At 36.1% G+C, this 12,280-nt stretch overlaps 1 protein-coding gene across 12 annotated transcripts in view; it reads right to left on the minus strand.

The window, feature by feature from the left end:
• The window catches only part of KIAA0232 (KIAA0232 ortholog), a 56,403-nt gene that overhangs the window by 26,710 nt on the left and 17,413 nt on the right, over positions 1-12,280 (minus strand). For 7 of the 12 annotated variants that reach the window (XM_088131476.1, XM_007428941.3, XM_088131475.1 and 4 more), the window contains 3 exons: positions 8,674-9,178; positions 3,938-4,075; positions 1,626-1,692 (listed from right to left, as the gene is read on the minus strand). In XM_088131476.1, coding sequence (XP_087987602.1) covers positions 1,626-1,692; positions 3,938-4,075; positions 8,674-8,904 — 436 coding nt within the window. In that variant the 5' untranslated portion in view covers positions 8,905-9,178. The remainder of the gene's footprint in view (positions 1-1,625; positions 1,693-3,937; positions 4,076-8,673; positions 9,179-12,280) is intronic. The other 5 variants (XM_007428943.3, XM_025167091.2, XM_088131478.1 and 2 more) reach the window with 1 other exon arrangement.

Here is a 12,280-nt window from a genome sequence, read left to right on the forward strand (position 1 = left end):
TGATAATGACCACTTCCCTTTACTGAAATTATTTAACATTTCATCTAGCACCTGGGTTCAAACAATCTAACTCAGAACATAAAGATACACAGTCCTTCAGTTAAGTGGCCAACTGCAAGCACTGCACTAGCCCCCCAGTTTTTAGCTTCCTCCGAAGCTTTACTATTTAAACAATCAATCATATCAGTGATTGATGCCCCAAAGCATTAAATACTTACTATCAAGTGATCAAACTCCTTCAAGATCAACTTGTCTAGTTCTATTCCTACATGTAGTAATCCAAGCAACACATTTCAGCCAATAAATCAGCCCCTAGAGAAGTCTCAAATGTAGCAAATAAAATCATTCCCAAGGTTTGGGACAATTACTTCTGTGATATGTTCGGCTTACAGCATCTAATGTTCAAGCATTTCATCTCCCACTGAGTGATCCTCTCCCTGACTGCCCCCCCTCATTATTACCTAGAAAGCCACAAATTGATCTCCCAAAACTAGTAAAGGGGTTGGAGGAGACTTGATACCAGAATGATGGTACCCTGTATTGGCATCTTCTTTTACACATAAAAGTCATTCTATGCAGATGCCCAATGAAGAGAACCACCAATGAAAAAGGCATATAAGCTTAATCCAGCAAAGTACTGCCCAGTCATCCTATTAAATTTAATAAGCAAATTATATGCCAAGCATCTCTATGCAAATCTAATGGGTTTGGTGATTCAAGAAAAAATCCTAACCATAGAAAAAACTGGCTACAGGCCAGGATTTTAAATTTCTGATCAAGGCATCATACTCCAACATCTGGCCAAAAGATATTCTAGCTGTCCTTGCAGAATTCTCTATGCTACTTTTATCAGATAAAAGCAGAATGAAGACTGCTTTTCATTCAACCCTCCTTGGGTAGCTATGGCAGAAATTGCCCACTATTTCTACTGACTAATATTCACTGAGATTAGTTATAATGCTTCAAGAGAACACCTCCAAGCAAGTACTAGCATTCACTCTAACAAGGCTTAACTCCTTATCACCTATATTGTCCGAGGGAAAGTTTAACAACCTACCCTATTCGGAACACTTTTATATTTGCTCAGGGTCAGCTATTGAGTTGGTTGCCCACATTTTACTTCACTACCCCCTTAAGTTAATTGGTTTGTTGCCCTTACATTTACTTCTTACTGGCTGCACTAGTTGGCCAGAAATTGAATGTGTTCACTTCCTATTTTCATACTTTTCACTGAAGATCTCCAGGATTTTTATCAGGTTCTGCTCAATCAGTATTGCAATTTGAAGGTTTTAGGCTTTCCTTTTACTTTAGATGATTATTTGGATAATCTCAACTATGCTAGATCACCTTTCATTTATTACTTCTTTTACTGTGCATTGCATTATGTTTTTGTTCTGTTTTATTTATTATTACTATTACTATTTTATTATTATTGCTGAATCTACCCCCATCTTTTGCTCTCCAGATATACTACAATTCCCAGAACTCACAGTAAAAGTTCTAGTCCCAACATATCTGACTGGCAGCAGGAAGAAGCTCCTATCATGCTACTATCATAGCAGCATTAATAGGAAACAGCAGCTTAACACGTCTCCAAGAAATCTGATCCCACAATGGAATCTCACCTTGTTCACTCTGGAGATCTTTTAGCCTGCAACAAAGTTCCTCCACTAATGTCTCAATCCCAGAACTCTGCAATAAAAAAAAAACTAAACTGAATTTAATTATAGCTGAACATTCATAAAATGCATGTCTAGTGATCATTTACATTATCAGAGAAATCTTTACAAGTCTATTTCTCTGTATGCAGTTGCATTAAAATTAAAATATACTTTTCCCCAATTCCATATCACTGATTTTACCAAAAGACCATTAAGGACCACACTGTTCCTTCAAAGATTTTAATGAAACATTTGCTTCAATTCTATGTCAATTTAACAAAGGCAGCCCTAAAAGAATCCTTCTGCCTGTATTTTGAATACTAAAAAATTAAGAACTGAGGCCATTAATTAAGATAATGAATACAGTAAGAAATAATGGTCTGCGATTATTTGTTAACACATAGTAGCAGCATAAGTAATATCAGATTTACTGTACTATATTTTTAATATATAATGGATCAGCAGAAGCAAAGTTTCCAAATAACAGGTAGTAATTGTTCTACCATACTTTTCACTGGTCTGATCCCACTTTGAGTACTGTGTCCAGTACTGGGTGTCACACTTTAAGAAGGTGAAACAAAGCCTGAGAAGGCCAATGGAGATGATTAGAGCACTAGCAACTAAATCCTATGAAATGATCTGGAAATATTTAGCCTTCAGGAGAGAAGCCTAAGGAGAGAGGTGATAGTTACTTAGGTTTGCCCAACAGAAGCAGCATAAAATACTAGTAAATAAATACAGACTTTTGAAAGGCTGCCATGCTAAAAAAAAAAGGGGGGGGGAGAGGGAAGACCTGCTTTTTTATCATTTCAGAGGAAGGAATAATGGTTTTATGTTACTGGAAGACAGATTCTGATTGAATGTTAGGAACAATTCCCTAACAACAACAATAGATGAACTGTATAACCAATTACCCAGAGAGGCATTAACTCCCTTTTACTAGATGTATTCAAGCAGAAGTTAGCAAATAGTGAATGCTGGCTTAAATAGGACTGATGGCCTAGTCCCTTACAATTTTTTTTCTTTTTTGTTTTTTGGTGCCTAGCGACTGCCTGGATAAGTCCCTGCAGCTTTCTTGACAAGATTTCAGAAGTGGTTTGCCATTACCTCCTTCCTAGGGCTGAGAGAGAGTGACTGGCCCAAGCTGGCTTTATGTCTAAGGTGGGACTAGAACTCAGAGTTTCCTTAACCACTACACGAACTGGCTCTCCCTCTTACAAATACTTATAAATAAATTTAAAATACTTAAACAAAAAATTACTTCTCTTCTCTATTATTATTATTATTATTATTATTATTATTATTATTATTGCTTTTCTTAATTGAATACAAGAAACAAATAGAAAAAATAAATACAGAAAGTTATAATAAAAAGAAATAAAAGAAAATGGAAAAAGAAACAAAAATATATAGGGCATATTTTCACAGATACACATACATATATAAAGTTCCACATAAGCACTTCAATTTATAACCATCCAACGCTAGTTTACATCAATAAGTGATTCATTTGTAAGTTGTTCTTAACATCAACTCTGCAGACCACTGACTAGTTGTGGACATATTTTTATCCTTCCAGTCCTGAAGAATACGTTTTTTAGTCATAAGTGGCCTTAGAGAACCTACTTTCTTTTCCAGATATCAATTTCTCTGCAATAGGAATATAATCCAAAAAATAAATCCTTAAAACCAGTGAGACACATAATTATTCTGAGCAGCAGTTAAATTGTATCTTTGTTACTTTTCTTTTCCTTTTGTTAAGTTTAATTCATCTGATGCTTTAAATGAATTTTTATCACCACAGCACTAATGTGAAAAACTGAAGCTTAAGGGAAAAGGCCAAGCAGTGGTAGGACAGAAGAGTTCTCTCCTGCCCTTCCTGAAAAGAGCAGAGAGAGTTTAAACTGGTCTAATGGATTGCACTGTGCTGAGAAATACAATGGCACACAGGTATTGCCATCAAAATTTACTACTGACCCACGCGTAGCAAAAGTAGCTAGCAACTTAAGGACAGTTTAGGGATTACATGTGGTGAGCCTATTATAATCCTATTATAAATTATTATGGATTCAAGTTCAATAAATAGCAAATGCAGAACTTAACATGTTCACATTAAATACAGATTTCATTTGAAATTTAGTTATGTTGAAAAAGGTACCCCCAAAATAGCAATTTCAATTAGATTTTTTTAAATGAACAAAAAATTGTTATGCTACTTTACATCACAATTAAGAATCAAAATTTTAACATAACTGAACTATATTGCTAATTCTTACTTCATCAGAAGCAGAGCGAAGACACTGAACAGCAGCCTGTTTCTTCATTTCTTCTAGTGTAAGATCAGAACACTTTTTCTTACTTTTCCCCCATTTCTTGTAAGCTCCCTTTTCCCAGCCCAGGAAGATGTCATTCTCCTAAAATAAATTGAAAATCATAATAACTGCAATATTTTCTTGTATATTGTCTCTGCAACTCTTAATGACTTTTAAGAAAGACACTTTGGGGGAGAATGACTCTGGAGAGATTAACTACAGATATATATTCCATGAACCATTTACCAATTCTTGGTTTTACTTATATAAAGGACATTCCGTATACCATCCTTTCAAGAGATTTTCTCCAGGCATCTTTACTATTAAAAATGCAATGCAACAGTAGTAATATTCATTCCAATTAGTAGCAGCAGCATCTTAAAATAGCAGGTGGTAAAGGTAGGTAAAGACCAACTTACTGACTAGGAAAATGAAATGGCCTTTATGCCAGAGTTACCCTAAAGCAGGAACTATGCAAACTGTAATCCCACTAACAAGAATATTAAAAGCCAAATAAAGAAATGAATGAAACCAGCAACTAGGGACACAGTGTTCAAGTGAAATGTACAGAAAAACTGGAGAAAAAAATGATACAAGACAACTAAAGGCAAAAGTGGGGGATGGGGGAAGAAGAAAGCACTTAAGAAGTTGTCCTTAGTGTCTCTGGACAAGCAGATTCTGCCTGAAATGGAAAGGCTAAAACATGATATAATCCCAAGCCAATATTACACTTATCCTGAGGAGAGTTTAACTAAAGAACTTGCTCACTCATAAACAGAAAACATCAGCAATTTCCAGCTGATTATGTCATAGTCCATATGCTGCCATTTGGTAATTCACTCTGCTTATGCATGACAATTCTAAGACCATGGACCTTTTTTTTTCAGTGATCTCAAGTTGATAATTTCCCTTAATAAATAAATGAAAATGTGTGTTTTTGACTCATTTGCTTAACTGGGTTCTCATTATCTAGTTTTAAGACTTGCATGGAGAACAAATCACATTTTAGGTCATATTTATGCAGAAATATTGAAAATTCAAAAGGATTCACAAACTTTTAAGTGCCAATGTAGACTAACCTTACTAGTCAATGTGAACAGTATAGTATCAAAGATACACAATTCTAGAAAAAAATCTCATCTACACTTCCTAGTGATCCAAGCTATGGCTCTCATTATTTTGGATTATTTCTTCTATGCTTCAATCCGTAATGTGTTTCTCTTTGAGAACCCCACTCTTTTTTAATTGTATACTTTGTATACAGTTGTATCTTAAGCCCTCTCTTCTTTCTTCCCCTTTTCCCTTGAACTATATTACTGTATAGCAAGTCTCCCATTTTTTAAATGTGCTTTAGCAGAATAAAAGTCATCACATAACAGATGCTTACAGCATAAAGTATAACAGACATATTGCTTCTACACAAGCCAGGAGCTAGAAGTAGTCAATCTAAATTAAATTGTATTGTTTAAGATTATTAAAATAAGAAAAGAAATAATATACTAGAAAAGGGTTAAACAAGGCTATATTAATATAGCAGTAAGACAGAGACAGAAAGATAAAACAAAGAGTTCTTTGGCATTTGATTTTCAAGTTTCAAGCTTTTAGAATTATCTGTGTTTCCTCTGAATTTTTCATTTTATTCTGTGGTATAGTTAACTGATCTAGGAAGAGAAGTAACAAGAGATTCTCTGCACGTGATTTCTCATAGACAATCATTTTTCATATGGAATAAACATGTCAAATTATATCTCTGTACAGCAATAAGCATCTCTATATTACTAGGAAGCCTATGTTTATATACTAATTTCTGCAAGGTATGAATGCAGTTGAGGAGGTGGTTCCTATCAGGAACAAAAGTTGAGATTTCCAGAAAGCAGTAGCAGAGCAAAAAATAACCACTTATGTCTCAATACCTGCAAATTAAGCAATGAGCCATATCTACAGAAATCCTGGAACACAGGATATGCATATGCACATACCCCATTTTGCAATTTGCATTGGTTGGCAAGATAGTCTATTTCTTCAGCACCAAGCTGCGTCAAGGAACACACTTTTCTGGAGTCAAACACAGGGCTATGAGATGAAAGTAACTGCATCACTGCTCAATGCCCAACAAAAAGCCCAACCAAAAAACTTCTGCACCACTCTCTTAGCACTGCAGAACTCTTCCTCAGGAAGACTGCAGTACAGAAAGCAGAGATGAATGGGGAAGGGGGCAGAAAAGATGTAGCAGACAAGTGACATGTCATACAATGTCTAAGCAACCATTTGCAAGACTGTTTAGAAAATATTTTGTGCTTATATCTGGAATCAAAACATGAGCGTTACAATAAACCAACATTTAATTTTTTTCCTACAAATTATGATGAACTTTAAGTAGGGAAAGAAAAGTAATTAATGTGCTGCCCTGTTAGGATCAGAATCTAGGCCTTAAGAATTGGAACTGCAGCGCAGTATAATGTTGAATACATGGGTCCAGTTTTTAAATACATTTCCCAGCCATGATTCTCTTTGCACCCATGACACAAGAGCAATAAGGGCTGGGACTTTAGGCGAATGTGGGGCTTCACAACTCAGGTACTCACAAACTACTACCTGGAGAGTAATACATAAAGGATGTTATGGCAAACAATCTTAACATCTGCCAATATAGTTACAACAGCATTCTTGCAACTTATTTTTAAAAAAATATTTTAAGGAAGAGAGACTGCTCCCATAATAGCCATAACTTTTCTAGACCAAGTCATAGGTTATTTATTATGAGTGGTCTAAGTAATAATTCAAGTTATCTGAGTGGTTACAAAGTTCCTAAATACATTAAAAAACAGAAAATGAACAATGAAAATAATGCAAGGCAATTAATATATAGCACAGTAAGAACAGAAAGCATAAATCTACCATCCCAATGCAGAGCAGGCACTTCAAATAACTACAAAACTATAACAATGCTTGGGACAAGAGAAATGTTTTAGCCTGCCAATTTAAAAAAAAAAAAAATCTGGACATTTCATCAGCAAGGTCCCATAGCTGAAAAGCCACCAACCTCATTTCACTTGAGCATAGCTTTCAGTACTCCCAATAACTAGTTTTCTACAGCAAAGGTGGGCAATCTTTAGCTCTTGGTCTAACTTTAGAAGTTCTCTGCAATTAACCATTCAAGACTTCTATCGAGTGGAGAGGAAGCAGCCCATCCAGCTCTGAATTCAGCTCTGCCCACTGGTGCGCAGCCCCCAACAGAAAAATGGTTTCCCAACTGTGTTTCACAATATAGAACAAAGCACTTAATCTTGCCTGTACACAATTTATTTAATATTTATTTATTTGAGCAGAAATTCACATTGTAGAGCTTTTAAAGTGAACAGCTTAAATGAAAAATATAAAATACAAAACCAAGCACAGCGGTTTTCAAAACAAGGTTTATAAACACAAGTGTATTCAATACTCTACAGAAGTATAATATCCAGCAGGCTAAGAACCACACATATTTTGAGAGGCAGGGTAAGTGGCACAGTCCCAAAGTAGTTGGGAACTGCTGGGGGTGTCCATTCAGATTAAAAGTAAAAATAACAAAGTTGAAAATGCATACACAAATGCACACTAATATATATGCCCATACACCCTGACACATGCACACATTAACACACACTTGATTTTAGATGGGGTGGGGAACAAAAGAACCCACTTAAGAGTTGTATGAAAGCTGCATGTTATATGATTGAAATAGAATATAAGCATTTGCATTAAGTAAGTAAGTAAGTGACCAGAGTGGGAAGGCAAAGTACAGCAGGAAGGGAAGAAGAGCACTAGGAAAGTTGTGGAGAGCTCAATGAGAGCAGCAGGATGACGTGGAGAGTGAAGGGAAAGGAGCAGAAAATGAAAAAAGTTGAAAAGATGGAGATATAAGCATCCCACAGAGTACAGCAGATAGAGTGGAGTGTAAAGAGAGAGGCTGAGGATGGTGATGGAAATGCTGCAGGGAAGGGAAGAAAGAGAAGATAAGGAGACTGGGAGGGTGCACCAAGGAACAAAAGAAGAATTCGAGGAAATGGGGAGCATGGGAGGGCAATGGGGCATTGGAGCACAGGGGATAGGACAGACAGCAAAGGTCAAGGACAGTAGGACAGAGGTGTAGGGTAGTGGAATGGGGCAAAGAGAAAGAGAAGCACACAAGTGGGAATGTGGCAGAGCATTGGATAATGCCAGTTTCAACCTACAGTTTCTATAATCCTATAGTTAAAGCATGATTTAAAACCACAGCTTAGTACATTGAAGATAGACTTTTCTGTTCTTTAAAGTTTTATTTTTTAAAAGGAACTAAAAGAATCTAGCACAGTTCATTGCAAGCTTTTAAGACTTTTAAAATACAATGTCCTTCTTCTAATAAAATAAATAGTACTAATCACTAGACTTACTAATCATGTTTCTTAAAAGGTATGCCCCATCTTCTAAACTGTATCACAAATTATTTTTGAAACTCAGTTCTCCAAAGACCATATGTGATATGTCATGATGGTACTTTATCAATCAAACATCCCACTGAGTATAACTAAACTTCAGGATGTGCTTTAAGTCCCATGTTTCCTGCTCTAACAATATGAAACTAAGATGTATTATTTATTATAACAACATATACAGATAATGTAAAACATGTGTTACAAATACTCATTTTTCAGTGAAGCACATCTAAAATATGTAAATACCTGTTCCTGCAGATCGTAGTCATAATTATCATGCAGCAGAAGACTGAGGACATAGCGAGTATAAATCATGGCATCAATGCCACATTTTTCTAGCTCTTGTCCCAGCCAGGTCTGCACAGGGCCCAAAGCCTGAAGCAGAGACATTTCAGAAAAAGATACAGGACCCAGACAGGAGCTTGAGGAGCTTTCAGATGGCAAACCATCCACAACAACTGTATAGACTAGGTGCATGAATCTAGGTGGCTTTCATCCTTAGAACATGAAGCATTTTCTGTAGATGATATTCCGTGGGGACCTGGAGGTGGATATTTTCACTCCAGTACGGAGGAGACACGCTTGACATCTAGGACAATCATTTATATTTGCTGGCAGTTATCAGTCTAAAGACAAGACCCACTCTTCAGGCATAACCAGAGTACACTAAATCTTAACAGGAAACACATGTTTATGTGCATTTTTCTACCTTAATTTCACATTGAAGCCAGATGTAAATCCCCAGCAGGACCTATAAAAAGGGAAAAAAAGAAATTGTGACGTATTAAGAAAACAGACAGCAATTAAGAACACACACACATATTGATGCACTGCAGTAATCAGACTTGGCTTCCTATAAATGAACACATACAATAAAAGCCAATAAAAGAAAGAATTAGACATGCACCTGCTTGGAATGCTGAGAAGTTAGAATTTTAAAAGAGCCTTGGGGAGCCTGTTACAAAACACTTCTTTATCTTAATTTTTTAACATTTGGAAATACAGACTACCCATGAATGCATTCACCATTTTGGGATTCACTAACTCAATTTTCATGCACTACTTTCCGACCCCATTACGTTAGCAGTTAGCAGCGAACATGCTTATTATCTTATAACAGATGGAATGTGAATAAATTTTTAGTACAATGGCAGTACCCTGTTACTCAGAGGAACAACAACTATAATGTGAGAAAGTACCCCAGAAAGAGAAAAAAATGCCAGTCTAGCCAAAAACTTGCTGGCCTTTACTTGTAAATTAAAACACAGAGTTTTAAAAAGATTCATTTCATTTATAAAAAACATGAAAAGTTAATTAATGATTGAGAGTGCAGAATTATGCAGCTATGACTCCCTGAGAGAATGTGTGAAGCACTATGTTGCAGTACTGCACGCCCCAGGTGTGCTAGATAATAATCTCATAATCCTAGCTATCATAGACATAGTACTGGGAACTGTAATACAACTCATCCAGCATGCACACTGAGGGTAGCTGCTATAGAGAAATTCCAACATATACAATTCAGATATGCAAAAGCTACCATTTGGGGAATGGACCATCTTGGGAGAATTTTTTCAATTCCTCCTTTATACCATGTCCAACACACTAAAAACCTCTTCCAGTTTGGAGGATTAGTTTCTATAAAACCACTGAACCATCCTGAAATGGTCAGACTGGCATGGTCTGGAGGAGGAATGGAATGCTTTGCAATTTTTTTAGAACTTCCCATGCATTACTTTTTAGAATATCACTTTTCTAATATCTGAAAACTAGCAACCTATGAAAGAAAGTACAAAAACTCCAGTTTCCCAGTTCTAAATATATACTGAAATAAAAGATGGTGCAGATAACTAGCTATAGTTGAGGGTTTAAGCAGTGGAAATTGTCACACAAACCACAGAATGAAATATTTGATGTATGTGTTTACAAAACGCTGCCAATTGTATGCCCATTTACTCACAAAGGGATATTTACATAGTTCTTCAAGTTCTGTAGAACAATAAAAGAACAGCTTGTCTAAGAAGATCTCTATTGTTAATGGTTATAATCTAATGCATAAAAAAAGAGCTTCCTAGTAATGTCCTTCAATCTTTGGCAAACTTCAATTGAACAATTATTTATGTACTGAATCTGTATTCTATAAACTATCAGAGCAGTTTACAGAACTAAAATATAAAATAAAGATGACTAAACTCTACATCAGTTGTTGGCAAACACATCAAAAGAAATCAAATGCTTGCATAAAAAAAGGCTACTTTAACTCTGAACAATAAAAGTGCCTCCAGAATTGGGAACTAAGCCAGCAGTAGATAGAGGAGCAATATAGTTTTCAGATTATATTTTGTTTTCCCTACATTTTAAAATGTATCTATAAAATGCTATAACTAAATTTCAACTTGAAACTTTAAGATTACATTTGAAACAAAATATAAAATTTGCTTGCCTAATTCCTAATTCCAGCCACCCACTAAGAATGCACAGCTTGCTTAAAATAAAAAATGGAACCTTGATAGAGAAAATATCAACTCCTTGGTGGGAGCCTGCCATCTATCTAGAATAGCTGCCGCTGCAGGACCATCCTTGCAGGAATACTGATGACCTAGTGAGGAATGTCTTCAGCAATGGGGAATGCTAATCTGTTGCTCACTATTCCATTTGCCCTGAGCTATCATCTCTGGGGTTTGATAGGAACACTAACTATAGCAACAGCCTGACATCCACTTAAAGGATGACACCAAAGGAGGGTCACTCTCTTGTGAGAGAACAAGGGGAATGGCCACTCAAATATTTCTATCTCCAGCAGAGGGAGAGGCTGGGGTATCTGATTCTGTACATCGCAGAGCATCTCTCAATCATGTGAATGTGAACTAATGCCTGATGTGAAGGCTATTCTCCTTTGTGGTGATGTGAACTGACAGTCTGGCATGGCTACATTTACATCATTTGGATTCAAGATAAATGGTTAAAAGAAGAGAGCAACAGCAATACTTAATGCTGTTAGGACTACTTGAATGCAAGTAACTAACTGTTCAACTAACACCTTCAAGTATGAACATTACTAGACACAGTCTGATCAGATTATTTTCAAACTATTTCCAAGTTCCAGAGCTGTGTGCATCTATTGATGCCAAAGAAATTTACTTTTTCCTAAAGTTTAACAACTTAGGGCTGGGAATTATTGTCAGAAAAAGAAGGGCAGTTAATCCTTTCCAACCCTTGTGCTGCAGCTCACAATCTTCCCATACTGACATGAACTTTAAACACGAAAATTTTCATTAGCCATCAATAAAAGTTGTTTCTTTGAGCTTAACTGCCATAAATTTGTAGAGAGGAAATCTTTAGAACATGTCCATATGGGAGTGAAGTATTAAATTTCTCATTCCCTCCCCCCCCCCATATTGTCTATTTCCAAGGGAAGGAGGGAGAGAGCTATCATTGTATGGATGCAGCAACAAACCAACATTCTTAGTTCATGGTAATTTGGCTGTGAAGGAAGCTTCTAACAGCCTTATATACAGGATGATTTCAGTGTGGGTCTCCAACACACTTCACAGATGTTCACAATAAAAACATGTCAATCCTGGAAAAAAGTGGGAAAGTTGTTGCTGAGAGAGTGAAAGTGAACCCTTTATTAAACTAAAAACAGCCCAGTTTAAAGATGAATTAATTTACTATTAAATAGAGCTTTTTTCAGGCTCACACAAAAACCTGAAAGAAGTCAGGCTGGTTCAACGAATAACAGAGATATGATGCATTTGTGTAAAAACACTTCTTCTGTATCATTTTCAAAGTATATGCAGCCCTACCACTATTAAATATACTTTCTGTAAGCAAGCTGTTACTTAAGAGGCAT

This window comes from Python bivittatus, unplaced genomic scaffold, assembly GCF_059951505.1.
Source record: "Python bivittatus isolate LINGU-HERP-01145 unplaced genomic scaffold, Pbiv_v1 ctg000960_np1212, whole genome shotgun sequence".
Lineage (NCBI taxonomy): Eukaryota > Metazoa > Chordata > Lepidosauria > Squamata > Pythonidae > Python > Python bivittatus.